Genomic DNA, 26,963 nt, shown 5'->3' with positions numbered 1-26,963 from the left:
CATTTCTCCCCCACCCCTCAGACTGTCTTCTACTTACCTGAACATGCTCACGAACTGGTGGTAATGCAGGAACTTGCTGATAGTAAGCTGGCAATGGTTGTTTCAAAGTCATTTTGCTGCTATTCTCAAAACTTGCAACTTCTTCACTGAAAATCCGTAAGAACTGTGCAATCAACTAAGCATGATGTTTAAGAACAAGATGTGCCAACTATACTTTACAAGCTTAAACAACCTGAGAAGCTGCTTAATGCAAATATTTATTCATACATAATATGGAATTAACTAGTTACAAAGCAAGATCTTTCATGCAACTAAGTGTTGCTACTTACACTCAGGAGTGTATTGAATGCTACTGATTTGAGGCCTAAGTGAAAGCATTTCTAATCTTTCTCCACAGTTAGAAAGACAAGGGGCAATGCAAGTTTAAATTCCCAGTTAATCCTCAAATCAGTATTTAACATAAATAATTTAGTCTCAAATGTATGTTCAAGAATGTAGTACTGACACCATCAAGGAACCTCTTTACCTTGCAATTCAATAAAACTGGTATCACTTTATGACACAGGAAAGTAACTTTCTGCACAAGCCTAACACCATCATATATGCTGTTTAAGAAAAAATAAGGTCAATTAGAACTAGACTGAACTAATTTTATTTCTGTCCAAAAAAGAATAGACACTATTTTAACTGTATACAGAATTTAATTTAACTATACAAGTTTCAATATATTGTCCTGTTCAAGAACTGCTTATACAAAAAGAAAAACAAAACAAAACAAAAAAAAAACCAAAAACCAAAAAAACCCAAAACAAACCTGCCAAAATTCTAATGCATACTTTACAATTAAATGCCCCATTTTTCTTTCTACCCCTAATAACCTGACTAAAGCTGCAGTGTTCAGATCAACTTATGTATGGATGAAAATTGCCTTGCTCTTAAAATGTACTTTTTTTATTACCCTTGCTTTTTTCACTACCACCAAAACTGGACTCAAAAGTAAGTTTTACAATATTAGCAATGAAAAATATTTTGAACCTTGAAGAACAGAATTCAGAAAAAGATCAACAACAGTTTTTACTATATTAAAATATGTCACATCCCTCTAAAAAAATAACTTATGCATTTCTGTGCATATTCTTATGTTTATTAATGTGTCACATTTTACTAGAGTAGCTGCAAATTTCTTATTTTGAATGCTTGAACAAATGAGTAGTAGCCACTTTTAGTTAGACCATTAAAACTCCATCAAGTTCTTTGAGAACTTCAAGTTCCTATTTTGAAGTAAAACTGTCCAACGAGGTCCCAAGAATTTTCATCATTATACTCAGTCAAATAAGATAGCCAAAAGAAAAAGACAATTTTCTTTTTTCCAGTATGACCACTCAAACCCTACTATTCTCCCACTTTCTATTGTTATTGCATTTAAACCTCCAAGATTCCTCACCTTGACTAAACAAAGGTGCCCATTTAACTATTTACTGTACTGCTTTACCTAGCTGCTGTCCAGGCACTGAAAATTCACCACTACACTGCCAAACCTCCAAATCCACTCTTCCAGTTAATGGAAGCCTACATCACTTAAAAACAGAATTACAGCCACCGATTCCATTTTCAAATACCACCTGATGGGGTATTATGCAATTTCATCACAAATCATCGTAACTGAATGCAAAATAAAGGAAACTTCACTTTATTTAGCTTCCAGTTTCTGAGAAGTCAGGAGGAATTAGGATTGCTCTGGACAACAAGAGAAAATAAACTGTGCTACAGATAATTTTCTGCCATATTCTTTCTTTAGGACCACTGTTTTATTGTTGCCCTTTCTATTACACGGGATGTACATATTATCAGGTGTTAATCAGGTCAGTGCCTGTACAATACATTCTACAACTGAGCACCACTTTCTGTAACTGACCAGGCAAAAAAATTACACTGAACAGCATCTGGCAGTATTTCTCCAAAAAAAGTGACTAAAATGGGTTTAAATTGATTAACACTATTAAATCACATCTAATATTTGATACTACATGATTTCATTACAGCTATACGATACAATTATACAAAATGTGTTAACATCAAAGAATACAACCAAAATTAGGATAGCAAACAAAACCTATATAACTTTTTTTCTTTACAGGAAAATACTTTTGAAGTATGCATGTAACTGCCCATTCTTTTAAAGAAAATCTACCCCAACCGAGTTATCAACCTCCTGAAAAATCACACATAGCATTACCACGCATATCCCCAAAAAGTGTACAATATGCACACTTGGAAAATACAAAATTAAAAAAATTGTAAGCAACAGGTGATCTTCATATTTATAAGAATGTGAAAAGAAGTCCAATTTTAGCACTGTTGTATAAAGAATTGTCTTTTTTTTGATGCAAGTTCATGAACAGACCCCTCCAGTTGGGGCCACACTTTACAAAACACCGTGTTCTTGAAACGGGATCATAGAGCAAGGTAGAGCATCTTAGCAATGTTACCTTAAAGTTTTTTCTGGGTTTCTTTTTTGCTTTTTATTTACTACTTATCAAAACATGTCCTTTAGGTTGTAGGGTTCTTTTTTAAAATTCTTTCCTAGAAACAATATACAAAGAGGAGGCATATTTATTTCCAATTCATACTCCTGTAAGATGCTTTGAGTTCGTTCAAGAACTTTCTCCTCCAACTTTCACTGGTTGTTTTTGGCCTTAGCATGTGTTAAGATGTGAGATTTCAGGTTAGTTGATTGCGCAAACTTCTTATTGCAGCCATCAAATGGGCAAACATAGGGCCTGTCGCCAGTATGAATTCGCACATGCGTGCGTAAATTGAAGTCCAGTGAAAAACGCTTTCCACATCCTTCAAACGTACACTGTGGGGAGGAAAGGACACTCCATTAGCTGACAAAATAGTACTCATTCAATCACTGCTCTGAACAATACTCTAACTCATTAGATTGCAAAAACATGAAGCTAGATGCTAAAGTTTACTATAGGGATCACTTGTAAACTGCATTTAAAAAAGAAAATTAATACTTCAAGTTGTTTTACCGCAGCAGTATGTCTATTTCAAAGAGGGAAAAAACTTTCAATTTGTAAGAAGCAAATTCTTTGCCAGAAAAAACTTTCTACACATTTGAAACTGTATTTTCTTACGCTGTACTAGAAAACAAACAGTTTCATGTCAGAATTTCTCTCTCTTTGATGGTAATTTACTGTCACAGTTTAACACTGGCCTGGCAATTAAACCGAATAACAGACGTGATGTGTTCATGTTACCAGCTTTACATTTAAGATGGGCTCAGAAAATAGAGGGTAGCAAGTTTAGCTGTATATACTTAACACACAGCAGCTCCAGCATACACATGTAAATGAATGCCAGAGGATTGAAAACCAGGTTTCTGGAATAATTAATTTCTAAAAAACAAAGTAATCAAAAATATATACATCTTAAGCACATGCTGGAGAGCAGATATGCTCAAGACTGTGAATACCTGTAAAGAAAGATTTATAAGGATTATCATAGGAAGTAGGCAGGGGACCTCTGGTGGCAGAAGTTCAAGTGACCTAATATGAATGGAAAGAGATCCGATAACTCCCATAAGTTTGCTTAAAACTGATTAATACCCACTACTGAAAATCAGTATTGCGAGTCAAATGAGCAGTGTCAGTTGTCCTGAAGTGCTAAGCAGAAAAGATGACGAGGAGACATTTTCCTCATTTAGTAGTAACATCACAGAGTCACAGGGGGTAACTTGGTATTTTGGAAAGCACCTCCCATGTACAAGCAATTTGCTTATTTCTATCAAAAACCACTATCAGAGAAATAGTTAATAATACCCTAAATAGCTTAAAGGGACTTCCACTTTCTAAGCTGATCATTCAGTGCCTCACCTGATTTTAGAAAATAATAGTGTCCCGCAAGTTGTATGGAAGCCAGGTAACAGTTAAAGTCTACACATGTTTATCAAATAAATTGTGATACGTATTTCTGGAGGTTAACAATACCTGAAAGGGTTTCTCTCCAGTGTGAACTAGCTGATGTCGCTTTAGTTTTGAGCTCTCCACAAAGGCCTTGCCACACTCTGCACAAACGTGTACTCGAGGGCCATGAGTGTGCAGATGCTTCCTCATGGCAGAGTTGTCCCTGAACATCTTTGTGCAGCCCTTAAAAAGAACAGTGAAACTCAATTAGTAGATCAGCTAATTCTGATAAAGATTCTATCTGTTACAAGTATTGAAATGCTTTTATATCCTAAATATTTTAAGAGTTGGCCCTGAAATGAGACCTCTTATATTTATTTTAAAAAGCAGTTATCAACAAAACTAATACTTGAAAAAAATTACAAAAACCCCACCCCAGTTTCAAAAAAACCACCAACCCCAAAACCCTCTCCTCACTTATTAGTATGGATCATGTGCAGCCAAATGAATAATAGGACAGTCACATGGAGAAGATGTAGCTCTGATACAAGCAAATGAATAAACCAAACAAAAGCATTTACAGTTCTAGGGAAAACAAACATAAAAAGAAGACAGAACAACAGTTTACAGATAGATATCTATGGGATATTCTTCAATGTGCTATATTCTGAGTACTACATTACAACAATATACAATATAGTCTCTAAAACACCACAGATTATTCTCTAGTACCGATGTGTATATACACCACTTCATCTCCCAATATTTTGTCCATTGCCTTCTCTCCCTTTCTCATTTCCAAGAGGAAACAGAGCAAGAGTTTCCAGCATCTCATACCTTACAGGAACTACCCTGTTCGAACTGGCAGCATCAGACTCATCACTTGAGATACAGAGAGACTGCTACTGCTTCTACAGCTTAAACCTACTAAGTGACACTGGACAACTGAGTAAGAGAATCTCCAAGTTAGTGCCAACTCAACCTAAAATCAAAAGACACCCACATTAACTCAGGTACAGCACCAGAATCTTAATCTGGGGTCCAGGCTGCTTCGATACAGAAATACTACTTTTGATTCCAGATTACATGTAAATCGGCAGCAACTTGGGACTCTATTTACCTAGAAATTCTATACCTTATTTTCACCTCTTATTGAAAGGTGACATTAAGAGACATCATGTTTTATGAATTACTTCCTCAAGGTTCAAAATGCCTCAAAAACATAACAACTGTAAAGTATAGGTGTACTCCAAGTAATGCGTTTGAACTTACATAAAACTAGTCTACCAGTATCACTGAGTTATGAGACATAAAATTCAACAACAGAAACTAAAGGAACATTAACTGCTAATCTTTCACACTCTTCCTCTTTGGAAATTTTTGAAAATTATTAGTTTTGTTAATTATTAGTTTTTTGAAAACTAATAATCACATTTCTTAAAAAAGGGGGAAAATGCCACTTTCAGGGACAGTTCCCTCTTCAGGCCCTAGAATTCCTTTTGCTAATTTAAGAACTGTTGTGCTACCATTTGTTGCATGTAACAGATGTGGGTGAGGCAAAGCAGCACCAAAATATGCATACTATCAACTTTTCTTGTCTTTATTCCAAAGCCCATTTTGCCTCTAAATGGAGCAGTTACACCTTCTACAGTATTTTTTAAACTGAGGTCATAAATGACCAAAACCTAGAAACACTAGAACAGAGAAAACGAAAGAACCAAATATTCTTTTTTCTACCCTGTTCAGATGAAGTTGAGGCTATGAAAAAGTAAATCAAAGAAATGAAGGAAGCATTCATCTGTATTGTAGTAAGTAACTGTTCCTGTATTTCCACATAGTGGACTACAATATAAACACCCACAGAATGTGAAGAACTGGAAATCAGTATAAGCACAAAAAGGAATCCAGCAAACTCCTTAAGAGTATGGCTGTCAGAGAGACGCCTTCTATTTGTGCTCTCCAATGTGTACTACTAGCTATCTGCACTGATTATTTGCTTAGGCTCACATTTATCTAGACCAGAAGTCAGCAAGATTGTATTTGCCTTTTTTCATTACAGACTAAGTCAGCTAACAGATCTACAAAAGCTGGATAATGCAGTAAAACTAGATGCTACCAGTATAGGTGACTGGCAATATTTATTTAAGACAGAGGCTTCCCTGCTTCAAGGGTATCAGAATTCTATCTCCAAGATACCCCTCTCTTTCAAGGTGATGCACCTTCCAGCTCTGTGGTATATAATTCAAAGTCTTCCAATAATGCTGACTGGTATATGCACCATAAATTGCTGATTCCTGATCTAGACTCCAAATCTGTCATAGTTTCCGAGCAGACGATATATAGATCTTAGGAACGTACTTTGAACAGCTTTCAGAACATTCTTTCAAGTATGTATTCTTGGGTAGCAGGAAATCACAACAGTAAAAGCAGCATGTTAGGGGCTGTGCATCATGGTTACCAGAAGATAAGGGATGCACTAACCTTAAGACAAGGAATGGGAACAATATATTATTCAGTGAAAAGTTTTTAAGGAAGCCTCTAAAGAATGATAACTACAATACAGTTAACTGAGTATAACTATTAACAGTAAGGTATTTTAGTTATTCATTCTCAAGAGAAAACAGCAATACAAAAGTCTGGTCTAGAAATTACAACCTACTCAGAAGCTGAGCACTTCACTTACTTTGTGAGGACAAGCTATCGTTCGTGGAGCATCATCTTCTTTAATTTTTCTTGGTTTCATTCTTAAAGATAAAAAAAATACCACATTAGCAGAAGAATACTATTAGACAGCTCTTCTCCACTAACTGCCTACATTAGGTCCATGTTTATTCAACAGTATTACAAATATCAGTATTACTGTTCAATATTTTTAAAGCTTTCATAATAATACCAACATTAGATTTTGACATTTGGGAAGTTCAGCTTTACCAGAAGGACCTGTCCAATAAAGAATAAGACATTTAATACTACCTTCCTAGTCCTCTGAATATGTGGAAACAGAGAGTTTCTTCATGACTCATGCTAATGGAAATTAGAATATTTTATTTTAAAAACTCCATTCTTCTTGTGTCAGTACCCACGTGGCCCATTTATCTTCACTTCCTATCCATCCCTGCACCAGGACATGAAGGACAGAATAGCCTCAATCATTCTTCAGTATTTTTGCCAGACAAGACTTCAATAGAAAACTCTACAGAAGTCAGAAAGGCAGGCAAGTTGTGGAATCTACACAGACAACATAGACATCCATTATAACTACAGAAACAACAACTATTCTTACTTTAAGCCACTATACACATGGTTTTCACTACTGAAAACTGACAAGCAATCATCTATTTACTTGCCATAACAACCACCTGTCTGAATATCAGAGAAGAATCAGTTACGCGGACGCTAGATTCTAGGGAAGTACACTACTCTTGTCTTTATTTCTGAAACCTAGTGCTGTCTTAAAAAAAAAATAAAGAAAGAAATACTGTAGGAAGGAAGAAATAAATGAACCTTATACAGTTAAACATTTCCTTATCCAAGTAACAAGATGTTTTGCATTCCCAAACTTTGATGTAGAAGGGGAGCTCATCTGTTCATGTGAGCTCCTGAACAACTTTTCCTGGTAATACAGTACAAGATAGCTCTCTATGGCAAGGTAGCTACATACCCTATCTCCAGCTTAAAATGTTTTCTGGTGTACTCTCTGGCCTCAGTTAAACAGATGAGAAACTTAACAAAGAATTATAAAAACTAAAATCACTATTCTTAAGGAGAGGAGTCTGTTGCTATCTAAAACAATTCTAATCCCCATGAGCTCAGTCCCTGGAAACATATGGAAGAACAGAGTTGGGGGAAGAGATTTCCAAGTAGTGCATGCATGCATGTATTTTTTTTTTACGTGCATTTTTAATAATAGATCTGAGACTGGCTAAACAACTTCTATACACTCAAAACAATTCCCAAGAGCTGTAGGGAAAATAAGCTAAAATCCCTCCAATTTGACCACATAAGCACTTGTTTCTTTGCAGGGAGGATCCAGCCTTCTTTGGTACTCTAAAATTCCTTTGTGCAAGGCTGAAATCCACTGTGTCACCTGCTTCTTCATGTGGACAGGTGATGAAGGACAGCAATGGAAGGCTATCCTTGTGAGGTCAAATCAAGGCAAGGACAATGAAAAACCTCCCTGAGAAGCCCTGAAGACTGGATGCAGGGAAATCTTGCAACTGCTAGGAGAGGCATATGTGATGGGGAAGTCTCCTATGGCTCTGTGGGCAATCTGAGGTTCCTCTCAGTACTGCACATGTAGCACCATTCAAGTGATCACGTACGGACTAAAGCACTTGACAGTTGGCCACTTCACAGACACATCATTAAAATCCAAGGATTTAGCAGATGCATTTGTTTTTTTCTCTAAGTGGACTCTTTGGAAACTCCTCCTGGCTCAGCATCTCCAGAATACACTGAATATGTACATTACTAACTGAAGAACATTGCTATCTCCTGCAGGATTAAATACACCAACACAAATATGGAGGCTGGAGAGTATCATACCCAAAAATCCCTCCACACTAACAGCTCCTAGAAGATGGGTGTGAGGTATTTGTGCTGACAAAGCTCCTCTTGCACTATCACCAGTATCATACATGTTTCATTACATCATGAACATAGCAAACTGTATTTGTTCCTGAAGATCAGACTCTGTTATCTTAATCATTTTCCCCTCCAACATTATAGATCAACTTATAAGACCCTACGGATTTAATGTACATAATCTAATTGGGATACAGAATGATTATGCTGCGGGTAGTTTCTTTAAGTAAAATATTAAATAACTACATCCCAGACTGGGATACTGTCTGTGCTCTCCAGTGAGGTTCTAGACAGATAGTACAGGTACTGACATCAGAAAACATACAGAGAGAAGCTTTCAACTACCTGATGCATGGGATTATCCTTATGACAACTATATAATTTTTACACAGAAATGAGCGTATGTTATGTCAAAATGGACACACAGAATGCTTTGACAAGGCTGGACATAAGTGAACATAATGCCATGGTTTAATGACATTTGAAAAAAAAAAAAACAAAACACCCTAAGGAGACAAATCTGGTGCCAAACACACATCTCTTACTTCTAACACTACCATTCCCCCAGCTTCCAAAAAACAAATCAAAAAAATCCTAGGCCCAAAACTTCATCAGAATGAGTGAAAAAAAATATTGTTCTGAAGTCTTAATTGACCATCTGTGAAGGGAGAGATAAGACAGAAATGGAAGCACTAACAAGAAATGTGCTAAACAGCTTCAATGGGCAGTGCCTGCACTTTTAACACTTGGCCTTAAATTCTATTCCTACCTCTTGGGTCTTCTACCCTCTGGTGTTAAGTCAATCTTTGAGAATGAAATGCTGGAACAGCATCAACTGTAACAGACTGCTGCAGTAGAGTAAGAGAAAAAATACCCTGGCCAGTGTCATCAAGAAGCTTCTTGATCAGTGTGCTCAGGAAGCTTGAGGGACTAATAGGAGCTAAACTGGTCAGACATGGGACTGGCAGACCTTCAATATAGACCTTATATGTGTCAGTTCAGTTTCAGAGTAGACATGTAACTTTATAAGTGCACATTCTGAAATAAGCCACCTTTTTGATTTTCAAGCTTTGTTTCTAGAGAGGACTGTCAGCTCTTGTAATATTAGTACACTTGAACTTAAAACATTTAGTTCCCAGTGACTAAAAAATTACAACAAAGTTTAGCTAATAATGAGGTAGTTTTGAAATATTTTCATTTCTCCTGTAAGTCTGCAAAGTGGACAACTTAAGCTTAAAATGCAGAAGAAGAATGTGTATAAGCACAGAGTTTCACAGGCAATCAAGTTATTTAACCAAATGGAAGCAGGCCCTTCAACAGGAAGAGGTGGCAAACAATGCTCAGGATGTATCTCAGTGTCACAGACAGCAAGAAGCTGCTGGGCCTTTTGCACACTTGGATTAAGGCATGAGGGTACACACATCACAGACACAGCTATGGTAGATTGTTTCGTCAGACATGTCATTGTGCTCACAAGGCTGTGGAATCTGTATGGACAAGCACTCAAGAATTTAAAGACATACATACTGAAACGTATTAGAAAAAAAAAAGATTTTGGTCTTACTTTAAAATTAACTTTCTGCAAAAGGAGACCAGATTAGAACCTGGGCTGTTGATGTTAATTACACTGCTGCAGGAAGCTCTTGCTGGTGGTTAGACTTTTGGCTTCCACCCAGTAGAGCATCTCTACCAGTTCCGTCCAAGTTTTCTTAGCCTGAAACATTAATCAAAAACAGAACTCTAACATGTACCACTATTTAAAACAGCTGAACACACACACATTAATACCTGGGTGGAACTTTTTAAATTATTGCCTTTGCAGAAAGCCAATTTACACAGCAAGACCAGAATTTTCATTTTACGTAAAGAAAAAAAAATACAGTATAGAATTTCCTTCTTGTTGCATTATCTCCTTTTTTTATCTCTGTTAAACCCATGTTCTCACATCCTTTCTGCTCCCTCTATGCACCCTAGAAGTCTCTAATGACCAGCAGAGATACTCACTTGTGCTGATGACTGAATCCCTAACAACAGAGGAGGAAATTATCAGTAGCATCACTGCCACTTCTGATCTGTTCCCTCACTCCGCCTTTCCCCTGGCACTGCCCTGCTGAGGCAAAAATAACATGAATGTCACAGCCCTATGCCACTTGATTTGTGCAGAAGACTCCTGAAACTGGACAGACTGGCTTTTGGATAAACAGACAAAAGAGGAGTGGTGCAAGATGTCCCAGGAATCTATCTACAACCGAAGAGCCCACAGCCAGTATCTTCAGTCACAGTTAGGTCAGAAAACGTCACAGAAAGTTCTTTCACTTCAAGGTTCTGACAAAAATATTTTCTCATTTTGTTCCAGTTATGAAGAATACCATTTGTGTAAACAGAGAATGACCTTTGCAGCGTGGAACAGCACAAACGATCTCCCCTCCCCCAGAAGACTGCTTTGGTAAAGCAATTGTCAGTTTACTGCCCTTTAAGCTTTTCTGTAACAAGAACAAAATGTGTACAAAAGCATATACCTTATAAAGAGGCCTGAGCCATAAATCTAGGTGATCAACATGCTTTGTAACTTTTAGAAAGGGTGTCTGGTTTCAAACTCTAATGCTTGGGAAAGTGGATAGAGAGGAAAGGCAGCCCTCACAATGGGTCTTCTTCAGAAAAAGTACTAAGGAGAGCACGGATAAAACCACAGAGAGTCAGGTTTTTACCACAAGGACCCATTACTGTGCCAATATCCCAGCTCTAGCATGTTCCTCTCATTTCCTAGTTTTACCAACATCTGCATTCTGCAATCTTTAGCCAGTTCAGTCATGTATCCACCTGGAGGGTAAAAGGAAGGTAGAGGGCAATCAGGAATATCCTTTTTTGTGACTCTGTTTGGGGAAATGTGCCATAGGCATGAAACAGAAACACGTCTGCTACTTCCCGATCTTTTATTAACAAGTAGTTAATGACTCCTTCACAGCTAACTACAGAACTACTTGTAATTGATTTAGACTTGAACAAAATATTTTCTTTCACTTGAAGGAACTTTCAAAGTCCCAGTCAAAGGCATCAAATGTAAACATGGTAACTTAGATTTTATTTCTTTCTGAGATAATTCATCACAACTAATGTTTCACATTCTGATACAACTGCATAAAAGAAATTAACATTTTTTCTTTTTCTTAATTGCATTTTTTAAGTGTACTACACAAAATGATTAAGTGCTAGAACAGAACAAAATAACTTGTAAAAGGTGATTAACTGCCCAACCAGGTAGAATTTTGTGGTCATTCATCTCTGCAATACTGAACCCATCTTAATGTTCTGACACAGTTTCTTTATTCACTGTGGTTTTTAAAGTTTTAGAATGTATAAAAGCCTGTCCAGGAATAACTATAGCAGTTCCAGTTAAAGAATCTGGATTTCTGCTACATGACTCAACAAATGCATTTTAAAAAAAGCAGCAGAAGACAACTGTATCACAAGAAAAAAATGTATCACAAGAGAAAATGACTGTGCACTCTAGTGCCACCTAGCTGTTGAGCACCAGTGGTGACCACTGCATATACTGTACCTATACACTTTTAATGTTTTAATTTTTTAAGGGCTGCAGAGCTACAGTGCAGAGGACTTCAAGCATAAGGCCCACCCCTGCCTTACCGCTTAGTAGCCAAACATGATCATAACTCCAAAACCTTGCCTAAAATCTCCTATCACTAGAATTCAACCTTGGCCTGTTTAAACTTAAAACTTCAAAACTTTGCTCCTAAAAATCAATGCAAAAGTCTCAGACAATTTACCCTTAATCAAAATATGCTGCATGGTTATAGTGAATCTAGCCTGGTTTTGAGTAACTAATTTCTACAAATGTATAGTGAAATTTTTTTCCAATTACCTTAATGGAAACAGGAAAACAACCCAACATAACCTGCTCTCAAATTTAAAAAACACACTTAGCATAATTTGGCTAGTAAAAATGTATGCTTTCTTATGTGGGGACTGTGCACAGTTCTTTTTTGAAGTCATAAAGATACAAATTTATGATTCAAAACCTTACTCAGAGCACAAGAAGCTACACAGTAAGTTTAAAATTAAGTTTCGATTTCATGTGCTGCTCAAAGTTTCCAGAACACAGCTACTAAGAATTTTAAAAATCTGAGTAGTAAAGTAACCAGCAATCCTTGAAACTTTGAGAGCTTTACACTAAATAAATATTGGTTTAGTATGAACAACTGCATTCCTATGACCTTCAAACCCAATCCCAGTACATGTTAACTCAGGTTTTTTTTAATTTCAGTTTGCATGTAACTAACATGGTTTTCTTTTTAATTTGACAGTCATCAATTCTGACCAAGAAATCAAAAAACCTTGCTTAAACAGAAAATGTCTGATGTTTTCACATATCTACAATTAATAACTTCTTACTTTTGGGGCAATTGAGGATAATGCTAAAGGCAATGTCCCCTCAAGTCGCTTACTCTACAATCATGTATTTGTCATATGACTAAAGTGCACTAGATTTTATTTGCTGCACAGAAATATATTAACAGGAAAGAGTTTGTACACATAGAACACAATCTTTCCATCACCTGCTACAAACTCTTAGTTCTAGAACTTGCTAGAACATTATACCATAAAATTTAAAGTGGTAAATTTAAATTACTGACAGCTGCCACCATTTCCTCAACAGAAAACTGAGACCTAAATAAGCATTACTTTTTACAACATTAAGAAATGCACAGACAAATCTGACAGAAGGAATCTAGTAATTTCAAGAAGCCCAAATCCTAGCAACTATTTCTTGTATTCCAACCAATTTGGAGAAAAATATTTAGTATTTGCATGGAGAATTCCCTACGATAAAATATTAAAACTTTCTGTCAAAAATTAACTATTCAGTACTTAAATGCTTAATGCTAGGGTTTCAGTGTGTTTTAAAATAATGGAGAATAACATTCTGAGCACGATGAGCAGAAAGGCAGAAATAATACTTTACAATCAGATTGTGTCCTACACTCCCTATCACTTTGTACACAAGAGTATCATTTAAACATCTGCTTTCACATAAAAATTTTGTATTAAACTTTCAGGAGGTCTCAAAGGAAAACAATAATTTTGACCAACACTATTTTAAAAAGTAATAACAGTATCAGCTAGAACTACCCACCACTTTAGATAAAACCCTGGTCTCAGCTGTTCATTTTCACACATTTTCAGATCAGATACTGTAAAGCAGGGAGCAAGTTGTGCAAAACCCCTCATATTAGCAGCCTTCAAAATCCTTGATTAGAACCACAGAATTTTCATGGTTGGAAGAGACCTGTAAGATCATCTAGTTGCAGCCCCCCTGTCATGGGCAGTAATGGATTGGGCAGTTCAATGGATTTACTGAAAATAATTGTGGAATGAGGCTGTGCTGGCATTCCTTCAGTACAAATACATTAACGAGTAACTGAACAAGATTGAAAAAACTGCAAGAAAAATTAGGTGAAACAAGAGTAGACAGACACACTGGATATCACAATCTACCTAACCAAGAATTCAGACCAGAAATTGCCTCAACAGTCTGTGTCATCTAAAATAGCAGAGGTACGCAGTAATTTTTAAAAACATGAAAGTCATACTTCCCCCTCTACTAGCAGACCCAGGAAGTGGGAGTAACAATATCTGGCCATCTACCTTCTCTGTCAGAGGTGTGTACAAGAGCTCTGAAGAGCACCCAGCTGGTAACTAAATTAAAATTAGTGCAGCTTCATACATTTGTTTTGCTTTCAACTTGGGAAATACTGGTAACAGCAGCTGCAGGAAGCTAAAAGTTGCATTCAGGTATTTGGAGACACTAGCATTAACGCTGCCTGTGCACTAAGTCAAGGAGTATCCCTTAATACCAGCACATGCTTGTATCCTCATTCAAAGGGGACCAAGTAAACCCAGCAAAGGAAAGCCTAAAGTCCCAGCTTCCAGATGCCTAAGGAGACTTCTCCAGTGGCCAGGGGCTGCCCAAAGCACTTGGTACCAGAGCCAAGGGCTTTGTGGAGGGAGCGGTCATGGGACCCAAGACACTTCCAGTACTGTCTTGTAGAACCGAGCTTCTGCTACCTCATCTCTATTTGAAAGTAAAAGTCCCCTTGTAACTCAGGTCAACGTACTGATATGTAAACAACTGACAGTTCTGATTCACTAGAGGAAAATACAAGCAGTTTAGTTACCAGTTGTGAAACTGCAATCATCAGTGGCACTTTGAAGTGCAAGATACACAACTTCATTAAAAATAAGTTAAAGACCTAGATCTTATGTAGTAGGTGAAAAACAGCACTAAGTGACCTTACAAACTAAACACAGTTTAGCTTTCTTGTACTGAATAACACAAATGCAGCATTTCATGTATTGGATCATTTAGCTATTTATCCCAAGGCTGTATCACATGCAAGATACGTTCTATCACGTCAAAGATGCAGTCCCCAACAAGAAAAGACCAAAAGTCACTGTCAAATATAAAACTCTATCATTTTAACACCTTATCTGCTACTTTGCTCTGAATTAAGTTGCTTGTTTCAGAACACTGTTAAATGGAAAAATAAGCTATACTAAATCTACCATTTATTCTGCCTAACAGTTTCATAACTAAACCACTGAAAAGAAAACTATTTTAATGTAAAGATTCTTTCTTCCTACTTACCTGGCAAATTCAGCCAGTTGTTTGGGGTCTGAGAGGTCAATGCCAGGTATTCCACCAGGAGGAAGTTTCTTTCCTGTCATGTATTCTGAGTAATCTGGAGGAGAATTCTCTCCAATGATCTGCTCTTCCACCACTGTTTCATGGTCAATGTCTTTTTTATCATCTGAAATACACAAAATACTGAATCAATACATACTAAAAATCAAAATAGCATTTCAATTATAAGGCTGCAACAAATTCGCTATTACGGCACATTTAAAACAATATCCTACATTTCCAGATTTCCATGCTAGTTGTAAAGAGCAGAAATAGATCCATTCAATTACAGCATAATGAACGCAGAATGCACACAGTGGGTGAGGGAAAAAAAACAAACCAGAAGTTACCTATCTGCTTACGCACCAATAAGGAATGTTGCTGTGTTTGAAAGATAATGCACTTTTCATGAAACAATCCCTAAATTATTAATACTCTTAATTTCTTCAGGGCTAAGATTTGCCATACCCACTTTAGATGTCAAAAGTAGTCAGTAACAAAGCAAGCCTGTATCAGGAGTAGCAGATACTTTCCCTAAGATGTTGGGGCTACTCATCTTTACTTCAGAGTCTTCATACTCCCTGGTCCTCCCAACAGAAGTGTCATGGAGGGACAAATTTTAAAACTGCTAATGGGCTTCAGCACCATGCCCATAAAAATAAGTTTTTCAGCACTTGCAGACAAGTCTGAAAGAAAGCAAAAAACTAAATAGCATGTCTGCCTCCCAAGGGGGCTTCTTCTTTCAGTGGCAAGAGGCCATTCTAAGCTCTTTCCCACACTGCTATGTAAACAATAGATAAGGATCCTCCAGAGCTTTGTTAAGATACTGATATTTTATCTGCTCTAGAACTCCTCTAATAGATCTGTACTCAAGAACCGCAGTGAAATCAGGTAGAAGACCTGCTGTTTCTGTCTACTCACCTTAGAATATGCCAAGACACTATGTTTTTTTTCTCTTTTGCTATTTTATAACAGAAATCAGAGACACAAAGAAGACAAAGAAAGAAAACATCCTCCTATGTTCTGCACTGCAGTGTTCACACCAGCAGGAAGAAAAGCACAGCACTAATCCTGTTATCCACCCTCAAATACACATAGAACAACAGATGTATTTATCACACAATCATAGAATGTTATCACACAATCATAGAATGGTTTGGGTTGGAAGGGACATTAAATATCATCTAGATGGTTTTAACTACTCAGCTAAATGGTAATAAACTTGCCACTACACCACTACTTCCTCTCTGGATGTGGGGAGCAACTTCTGCAAATCCCTTTGTATACAAGAGGCTTTACAACAGCAACAGGAAGTTTTATTTCACAGACAGTGTTTAAGGAATGGAAATACAAGAGTTTAGGACAGAAATAGTATTTCCCCAATTTAAAAAAAAAAAAGGCAGAAAACAAATTAACCAGTGTTTTTCTTCTTTTTCTAAACAGAAATGCAGGAAGTAACCTTATTCATTACTCAGTAATATAGGTTAGAAAAGACAAGACATATGCAAATAAAAAAAATATACTAAGGACAAATTTCTGTTCAATTTGTAATGCCTGCTTTTAGTGTTTGCCACTGAGCTATATCTAGAAATGTTACTGCTAGTTTGGGGTTTAATTTGATCTACCAGATCAAATAGCATGGATATGTTCCATGATGAAAGAGGAACATAGGCTCAAACACTGCGAAGACAGAAATGTTCATAAGAATACACTATCTGCAGCATCAAACTGGAAAGAAACTACAAAATTGACTCTTTGGACAATTTTTTACACTAACCTAGTTTTCCACTCACCTAAAGAAAACCAATTTACCTTAAGCAAGATTATATGGAAAGTTTTACAGTACCCATAGGAGTTACGAACTCAAGTCAACAGACCTCCAGTTTGGAAATTATTGTTCTTCCCAACAGAGGACTGTGAAAAGATATTTAGCAATGCCTACACGAGCAGAAAAGACATAATGAAGCTCAGAAGAGCACAGAACTTCTGGGAAAGCCAGAATGCTTTTTTACATGCTGTACATTAAAACAAGACCAGCTGGCTCCAATGTAGCCATTTCAACAGCCACCCAGAACTCATAGCTTGACTGTTTGATGATATTAATAACAGAAACAAGTTTTCATTTCCTGCCTCATTAGTTAATAGGGAAATTTTGTATACATTCCTTAAAACCTTCTTTTCTTCTTTAGCTTAAAGGCTCATGATTCTACAATGCTTTCTTGCTATTTCAGAGTCAAACCGAGAGGTCCGCCTTTGGTGCCTTTACTTCCCAAAAGCCTGCCAACAGGGATCAATTCCACAGCTATTCAATTCCACATGCTATTGGAATAAAATATAAAAAACTATTAACATATTGCTTTGATACAACAGAAAGTAAGATAAAGTATCCCTTAATACACTGACAGTTATGTAAAAATAAAAACAATCTAATTTCCCTACACCAAAAAATGCATCTCCACAGCAGCACATGCCTGCAGTTTCAAAAGCTAATTTCAATAAAAACAGCCTAAAACAAAAACATACAAATCATTACCTTAAGTATTACATAATGCTAGTGTTGTTCAAGATAGAGGAGTTTGCTCACACCAAAAGTCAATAGTTTTATAAAAGCAGCAGCAGACCTCAGTAGCTCTTTAGTATCCAGACCACCCGAGTTACAGACCACACTATGATAAAACAAAAAACACCCCAGGCTTGTTTGGAAGAACTTTACCATTGTCCTTTATAGAGAAATTCACAACATGTTTATTTGTGATCCCCTACCAACCTGAACTAGGCAGCTCAAAGTTTGGAGTCTGAAGTCCAAGCAAGCTTTCACTCAGGCTGACACATTAACTGATACTGTCATTGCAAAGAAAGTTGAATGCTTGATGCTTCCTGCCTGCAAGAAAGTCCTGGTGCTCACTACATACAAATTACTTTCCCCTTTTCTTCTCATGGAGCAAAGAATCCAACATACCGTATCTAAAGCAAAGTAAAACACAGAGACTTGACCCTGAAATTTTAGTGACACTTCTGAAGAAGTACTGTTCAAGTCAAGCACAGTAACTCCATGCCATGCTAAGCTGGATGCCACCCATTCAAGCTAAACATGGACAGAGCCACAGAGCCTGTCAGGAAAGGAAATTAACTGCTATATACTATCTTGATTTGCTTTGTTTTGTCCCCTAAAACTACCTGAGAGTGCAGCAGACCTAAATAAATGGCATTCTGCATCTGTGCATTTAACACTATTCTTACAGATCTAGGACAGCCTTCTGTAAGGAACTTGGAACATGATTTCAGTCTCCTCTTCTGAAAGATACTGAAGATTCAAAGGCATGTCAATTAGTTAATCACTTTCTCTTCACAAAAACAAACACTACCAGCCACTGCAATAGCTATGCCCAATATCAGTCTTAAAAAACTCTAAAATACAAATTTATTAATTAGAGGTACCACAGATAAACCCCCAAGATCCTTCCAAGCCAAATCACATTAAGCCAGATACTCAGTCTAAACTGGGCTTTTCTAAATACCTGCTCAGGACACACCCAAATAAATCTTCATGTTCAGTGTCCCTCCATCTGCACTTTTCTCATGTCCTGTATATATATATAAGCAATATGCATCTTGAACTGGACTCACTTCTGCACTTCAAAGCAAGTAAGTCAAACAAACAGTTCTGTACCTAGATCACCGAAAGTTCAGCATTTTGGCCAGCCATATCCTTTGACTACCACTTAACCTACATTTCTACCAGGAGTTTTAAGAGCACCAAGTCCAAGTACCAGCTGAAGTAACAGGCCAGATAACTGGGATAAAATGCAGACCCCATGCAACACAGCAATGGCACAACATGGTAGACTCTTTTTCTCAAGACTTCACTGAATAAGAGCAAAAGGTTTTTGCTCTTATTGCCATTCTCTCTGTTTCTCTTGCAGCCCTTCTGTTGCTCAGAAAACCCATCCACCTCAGAACTCTGTTATTGCATGCATTTCTAGAATAGTAGCTAGCTCCAGATGACATCTCTGCAACTTGTCAGCTTTACAGAATGACCCCCTTAGCTCTCAACCAAAGAAGCCCTGTCAGTATTTCTGTTACTCTTGATTTTAGCCATCATACTCTACTTCTGTATCACTAATTCTCTGAGCCACTCTCCTCCTCTATTACAAAGCTGGGAGAACACAACATTATTCTATCAGTTTTCCCCTGTGGAAAAAAAAAAGAGATACAAAAGGGAACTCAGAAGGTTCCCTTGCTAGCAAAGCAGTAAGACCTCATTCTGTACCTTGCTCCCCAAAGTACCAAGTGAAATAACGTTCTGCTTCGCAACTAAAAGGATGAACAACACTCAAGCTCAAATTTTCTTTTTATGATCACCTGGTTAAACACATTTGGGTTTACGAACAGCTGAAATCAATTGCATCATAATGGATGTGTTCAGCAACTCTGCAGTATCAAGGCTCTGTGGTAACAGCTGGGATACTGCTACCACATTGCAATCTCCTCGGGCGAATTAGTTCACTGGACATGTTTGGAAGAAAAGAACCATAATTAGCTTGTTAAATAATAGTTATTTATAATACAGTTATTTAGCAGACGCACCTGAACATTATATTCCATTTTGCACAGCATTTCACTTTTCAAGCTAACTGGCTGCTAGGTTACTTTCCCTCCAATGTGCCTTGCACACAGATGGAGAACAGGTTTTTCTTTCCTCGTGTGACCCATCTCTTCTTTCACACCACTGAGACATGAACTGAGAAAACCACTGCATATATCAATAGTAATCATCTGACTTCAACATTTGTGAGACACTGACAGAACACTATGAGCTTCTGCATCATCAGCATACAAGTGACATGGACCTCTCAAGGAAGGATCCAATAGCAAGTCAGAAGATTTTAGTTTGAAGGTGGGCTACAAAACAACTGAGACATTTCAAGTGATTAACCTCATTCATATATTTTACTTTCAAAACTGAAAAGCTATTTAAAATAGCTGCAGTAAAATATCTACCTTATACTCTAAAGTTCGCTGGCAAAACCGTCAGGGCAGACTACACACTTATTGATACCAAAAGCCTATTACCATCTTAACCAGTATCAGAAATAAATTATCATCTTAATATTTCAAAGGAACCAGACAATGACTTTCTGCCTCCATTATGAAAAAATTTCATGTAAGAATCTCATTACCCATCTGTCATCACAAAGAATTTTGTTCCTTCTTGACACAGGCCCACAAATGAACTAAATGATCTATCATTTACACTATGTAAGACAACTGGTCAGAAAGCACATGACTATTCTTCTGACTCTTGCAATCTGATAAAGTCAAAGAAAACTAATTCTATTTTATAAGACATTAAAAAATTTCTAGAGGTTTCGATGAACTGTACAGAAAATCAACACAAACCCACTGACTTTCCAAGTATGGTTCCACTGTACAGGCTTCTTCGATTATCAAGAATCATTTCCAAACCATGCACGTACTTTTCTGCATCTTTGTCTTTTTCATCTCTAGGAACAATGTACTTGAGCAGTTTAACATCTGTGGTCAATGTTTAATTTGGTTGTGCCATTTCAGTCTTAAGCTTGGAGACTATGTTAATATTAATAGTTTAAGCCAACACTCATTTCAGATTTGAAAGCTTGACAGGGTCAAGAGTCACTACCCAGAAGCAAATGTAATTACACTAATACTTCCACCCCCCTCTAAATTAAGCCCCTGCTGCTTGAAATTCCAGCATTTGGTGGAGCCAAATTCCAGTATCTGATGGATGCTCCTGCATCTAAGAATAATTTTTGCAAGCAATATCTGACAAAGTGATTTCTAGTGATCCTTTCCCCTCCCCCACCACTACCAGTACCCAGCCTGGAGGCAGTCACTAAAGAGGATGACTCAAGTTGAATCCAGGAAAAAGCACAAATAAATTCCACTTCATAAAAACAAATTTTCCTCCTATAAATTGGAGTGTCTCACTTGAAGAACATGATTAACTACATACAGTTTTCTAAATCCATGACAGGACATCTCAATGAAAATAAGGAGGGATACTTGACAGTATAAAGAAAACACACTACAGCAACATTAAGTATCCACTATACACACTTCTTCAAACCTTTCAGAAAATAGAATGCCTTTGTTCAGTTCCTATTTTCACATGTGAAGAAAGACAAATAATTCCATTCTGAAGATCTGGAACGCTAATCTGAACTAGAACAAAGCATTCCTGTTTCAAACTAAACACTTTAATTAAAATAATCACGGGTCACAAGTTTGATACCACCATAGATACCAAGGTGATAAGAGAAGTTTTGGTAAGCCTAAACGGTTGCCAACAACAGTACTGAAACTTCTAAGTAACCACATAACAAGCCAAGGATTGAGTAGTCCCCTTTAATCACATTGCTATGTATTTTACATATTACTTCTCCAGGTGCTACCAGACATGTCATACTAATGTATGGACAAAGTTTTATGACTGGCTAAATTTTGTGCCATTCATATACAAGCTAATATAGCAACACTAAAAAAGAGCAACTAGTAATCAGTTCAAATTATCTTCCCACACTGTGGTGAGAAAAGTGCCCTTGTTCCCAGCTGAAAAATGCATGAACTGCAATATAGGGATCATTGTTTTATCTTGATGCATAGGCTTATTTACTATTCATCTTCTGATAAAACTTTTTGCTAAGCATTTCAACCAGTCAATTACATCAGTGTGCAAGTGAGTCCTTAATTATGTCAAAATACACAGCCAAAACTACTATCTTTGCTCAATTAAAGTATGCCTCATTCTGCAGGCAAGCATTAGTACAACTATCCTTTTGCAAGGCAATAGTTTGTTTGGGACTGGTTATTTTTATTTTAATTGCTTGGGAGGGAGGTTGTTTTTTTATTTTGATTTCTAGCTTTACTTCTATAGAAGTAAAGCTGGCAACCATTCCTGTCTAAAATGTCAGACAGCTGACAATGAAGCCTCAGCACTTCAGACCACTTTCATAGCGTTCAATAATGTGCAAGACACATAAAAGCCTATCCAGTAGGCTCAGTAAAACTCCACAGTACTCTAAAGTGAGCAGATAATTAACAAAGGCTGTTCAAGGCTACGCATGGGTGCCTGCAAGCATACATGCAGGGAGGGTAGGTTTAATACTTCTCTTTTACCTATATATTTTGTGATACTGGTTTTGGGGCACTCTTCTGGCATTAGAAGTCAGGTCAGAAAAGATATTTGGCATCCTCCTGCATTATGGACATAATTGAGCTGAATGTAGCTATGCAATTCAATCTCCAGTACATTACAAGTAGATATCATTCCCACTGAGCTTGCATGGTCATGCTCATAAAGAACAAAACCACTGAAATCAATAGGGCTACTCTGATGTAAAAGTTGTGTAACGTGGGGAGAGAATCAAGTGTATTGATCATACACGTTTCACTTCAGCCAAGTAATAATCAGCTCTAAGAAGGCATTCTACCAGGCACTTGGAGTTTCAGAGTGCAAATGCGTATTAGAAATTGTCAACTGATCTCTGCAAGGTCCTGAATCCTGCCAGTCATACATATGCTTGCATTCAGCTATCTTTGGTAGCTTCTACAAACCAGATGACTATACTAGCTTCCAGTACTTTTTTTTTTCTTGGAGGTCAGTGCTAAGAAAAAAAACAAAACAAAAAACAAACAAACAAAAACCAAAACAAAACAAAAAAAACAAACCCCCCCCCAAAACAGCAAATCAATTTAATTTGGGTTTCATACAAAACCCCTTTATACTAAACTGTATTTAGAGGGAAAACACTATGAAGAAAGAAGCTCTTAAATGAAAGTTCTCTGCTTCTTGACGAAAGGAAAAGTCTGATCAGAGTTACTGGGTTGATCAACCAGATATATATGGAAGCAGTCATATAATCAGTCAAACTTGCTAAGTAATCACTTGTATTTAAAAAGCAACTAAAAATCACAAGTCATTATTTCATCTTTTCATACAACTTAATTCGACATCCCATACACTTATCCTTGAACACTGCCCTTTCTGACAGCTACCAGCCATTCAACAGAAAAAGCAAACATTTTAGACCACATCAGAAGCTTGAAGAGTATCTCTAGCCTACTAGACCTTTAAAAAAAGCACAAAAACTATGATATGCAAGATACAATTCCAACCTGTTATTCAAACATCCCACACCAAATTAAATATTACTGATAAAATGATCTGATGCTATTTGACTTTCTTCCCCACTTACATAATTTTACCATAGAACTTTGACTACAGAGCCTAGCAATACATTTTTTGTGAAAAAATAACATAACGAATTAAACAAAAAGCCCAATGCGCTGCAACACTTCCTGCTGACTAAAAAAACTTCCCCCTAGGTTTTAAAGGAAAAGAGCAAAAAGTCGTGGCAGATAAAATAAGTGGGAAGGATGGGCACACCAAGTTTATTCCGAGCCCCGCAGATACTTAATACCTTCACAAGATTTTATTCCCTTTAAGAGACACTCCCACAAAAAATTCAACTCGTCGAGATACACAAGCTCACAGAACACGAACTCCTTGCCCCTATTTAAAGCTTTAGACCTCGACAAGGAAAAGCTGAATGGTTTCTAGGCGCCCGCCTGAAACAACTCCTACCCGCGGCTCCCCGGGACGTAGGTCAGCCACCCGAGTGCGGAGGCTGTCAGCCCCCGGCTCCTGACGCAGGGATTTCCAATTTAACTTGTCAGTGGCCGCCCCCTCCGAAGACGGGGGGAAGCACGGGCAGCCCTCGCGGGGGCGAAGAGGCGCTTCCCCCTCACCGGCACGGCTGGCTCGGGGCGGGCAGGCCCCACCCCGCCTGGCTACTGCAGCGGCCGGTGCCGGGCGGCCCCCGGACCCACCCTCACCGGGCGAGCTGTACAACGTTATTTCGGGGAGACCGCCGTCCCCGGGCCGGGGAGAGCCGGCGGGGAGGGCGGTGCTGAGGCGGGTGGCTCTCCCCCCGCTCACATAACGGTCACGGCCCGGAGCACACGCCTCATCCGGGTCCGCCGCCCGTGTTGGCCATTAAAACGCAGCTCAATGGGGCGGCGGGTGCACGGCGGCGGTGGAAGCGCAGGGAGGGAGGGAGAGAGGAGCGGCAGGCAGGGAGCCCGCAAGGCAGCGGCGGCACGAAAGGAGAAGCGGGCCGGCGGCGGGCCGGGAAATGGGGGAGGAGGAGGACAGAGGGCGCCGGGAGACGCGGGGGGCGGCGGCCGGGGGCGGGAAGGGCGAGGGGCAGGCGTGGCGCGAGCGGCGGGGCGCCGCGAGGAGCGGCGGCGGCAGTGGCGGGGCGGGGACGGGGGGGAGAAGCGAGGAGGCTGGGTTCGCCCCGCACCCTGTGCCCGCCCGCGCACCCCGCCTCCCCCTGCTGCAGAAACTACGCCATTGCGGCCTAGTCCTGGAGCCAGCGGCGCGCTGCCTCCCTCCCTCTCGCACCCCATCAGCCGCCGCCATCTTGGCGACCGCCGCCATCTTTCCTTCCCCCCGCCGGAGCCGGGCAGGAGCAGCGGCGGCAGCAGCGCAGACCCCGCCATCTTTTCGGGGAGCCGCCATACTTGCCCTGGCGATGAACATGGCGGCGCCCATCACACACATCAAAACATGGCCTCCCTTCAAAACAAAACTGTCCCAGGCGAACCGAGCAGCCGCCGGCAGGGTCTGGGGCCCGGGGAGGGAGGGGTTCGGCTCGCACTTACCCGAGGCCCACATAGTGACCGAGAACTCCCCCTCCAGGGTCTTGATCTGCACCTGCTTCTGCTCCCATTTCCTGCCGCCGCCGCCCTCGGCCCCACCGCCGCCTCCCCCGCTCAGGTAACTCTTCTTGCTGCTCTTCTTGCCACTGCCGCCCTTCTTAACGCGGCCTCCTCCGCCGGCCGAGGAGGAACCGCCGCCTCCGCTCTTGCTGCCGGCGGCGGCAACGGTGACCAGGGTCTGCTCGATGTACTCGTCCTCCCCGGCGGGGGCCGGTACCGGGATGAGAATCTGGTCCTCGAAGCCGTCGTCGGCTCGCAGTCCGTCCGAGTCGTCTCCCCCGACCACCTCCTCGCGGGTCTGCACCAGGATTACCTCTTGGTGGTGGTGGTGCAGGTGGAGCTGTCCTCCGCCGCCGCCGGCCGCGCCGCCGCCCGCCCCGCTGGGGTCCCCGTCCGAGACCAGCGGCTGCAGCGCGATCATGGGCTGGTGGTGGTGGTAGTGATGGGGCGGGTGGTGCGGGCCGCACTCCTCACAGCACTCATCCTCGTCCTCCTCTTCTTCGTCCTCCTCGCCGCCCACCACGGTGGTCTCGATGGTCTCCACCGGGATGGTCTCCACCTCGATCTCGTGCAGCTCCACGATCTCGGCCGGCATCTCCGAGCCGTCCGTGGCGATGTACAGGGTGTCTCCCGAGGCCATGGCGGGGCGAGGGTGGGGAAAGCTCCGCGGGCGGCGAGGGGACTTCGGTCCGCTCCCCTCGGCGGATGGTGGGGCTCGGGTTCCTCTCGCTTCTCCTCCTCCTCCCCCTTCCACACAAACACCAGCTCCTCGCAGCCAGCGAGAGGGAGGCAGCCAGCCGCCAAATCCCGGCTACGCTCCCTCGCGAGACTTCCGCTGCTGCCGCCGAGACGGACCCCAGCCCCGGGAGGCCGCTGCCGCCGGGGATCCGCCCCCCCGCCGCCAAGCGGCCAATCACACCGCCCGCCGCGCCCCACGGCTCACCCGGCCGAGCCAAGTAGCCTACGGGGGCGCGCCGTGCTGTAGCGGCCCGCCCCCGGTGCCTGCCGGCGGCCTATCAAGCAGCGCTGCGAATGCAGAGCGCGCCTCCCGGCGCTGAGCGACCAATCGGCCCGCGGTACGGTCTCCTCCCCGCCCCTCGCCGCTTGCTCCGCCCCGCGCGGAAGCACCGCCGTGGTCCCGGCGCTCGTGGGGGAAGCGGGGCTCGTGGTTCTGTTCTTCTCTCAGCCTGGCGGGTGCTTTGCTCCCTTTTCCGTCCTCTCTCCGCTGGAACAGACCCAGCCCTCGCCGTCTGCCCTCGAACTCAGCCGCCGAAGGCCGGGCCCGCTCCCTGAGGCAGCGGCAGGTGGCGGGACAGCTGCATGGCCGTTAACGGCCGGCGCGTGGCTCTGCCAGATAGCGGCGGGCGCGCGCGGCCGCCTGACAGCGCGAGCGGAGCGCGAGCCTCTCCCGATGAGAGGATGGGGAAGGAGGGGAGGGGAGCAGGACGGGACGCGGGGCGCCGCGCTGCCTCCCCCCCCCCCTTCCGCGGCGGGTCCCTGGCACGGAGCCGGGAGTCGGAGGGGAGCCACTCATCAAATACGGGCCGGGAGCAAGGGTTCCGCCCCGGCTGTTTCCCAGCCGGCTGCCCGGGTGGGCCTGGGGCTCAGCCCTGCCCTGCCGGTGGGGTCCCGCTGCGGGCGGCGGGCCGCAAGGGTCTCAGTCTGCGCAGTGGCAGAGGAAGTCGCAGCGGCCAGAGAAGCTGTCGGCAATGTCGGCTCTGAGTTCACACTGGAACTGCTGTTGGTGCTCAAGAATTATTTCTCTGCCTCGTTCTTCTGTTCGGGTCACCGTAGGGGACTCTCCTTGAGACTTCCCCTCAAAGCCCCTGGCTGGCGGATTGCTGGCGTTGGTGAGCGCTGGGCTCTGCTCTGCGCCTGGCTGGCAGCGGGGACACGGCCTGACGGCGTGCCCGGTGGCGGAGATGAGTCGCCGAGTTCATGAACTCGGTTACCCAGAAGCAGGGTTTAAAATAAGCGATACATGGTAATTCAATCACGGCACAAAA

The 26,963-nt window shown here is 41.0% G+C and overlaps 1 protein-coding gene across 1 annotated transcript; it reads right to left on the bottom strand.

Annotated features, from left to right (window-relative positions):
- Positions 1 to 244: 244 nt before the first annotated feature.
- YY1 (YY1 transcription factor) lies at positions 245 to 25,863 on the bottom strand. The gene is made up of 5 exons (XM_030451776.1): positions 24,901 to 25,863; positions 15,160 to 15,322; positions 6,595 to 6,655; positions 3,996 to 4,154; positions 245 to 2,860 (listed from the first exon to the last, which is right to left on the bottom strand). Exons 1-5 carry the CDS (start codon positions 25,595 to 25,597, stop codon positions 2,678 to 2,680), a joined length of 1,263 nt encoding a protein of 420 aa, XP_030307636.1. The 5' UTR covers positions 25,598 to 25,863; the 3' UTR covers positions 245 to 2,677.
- Between the last annotated feature and the right edge of the window lie 1,100 nt (positions 25,864 to 26,963).

Source organism: Calypte anna, chromosome 5A (assembly GCF_003957555.1).
Source record: "Calypte anna isolate BGI_N300 chromosome 5A, bCalAnn1_v1.p, whole genome shotgun sequence".
Classification (NCBI taxonomy): domain Eukaryota; kingdom Metazoa; phylum Chordata; class Aves; order Apodiformes; family Trochilidae; genus Calypte; species Calypte anna.
Note: the sequence above shows the minus strand (reverse complement) of the source record. Positions and strands in the feature narration are given on the sequence as shown.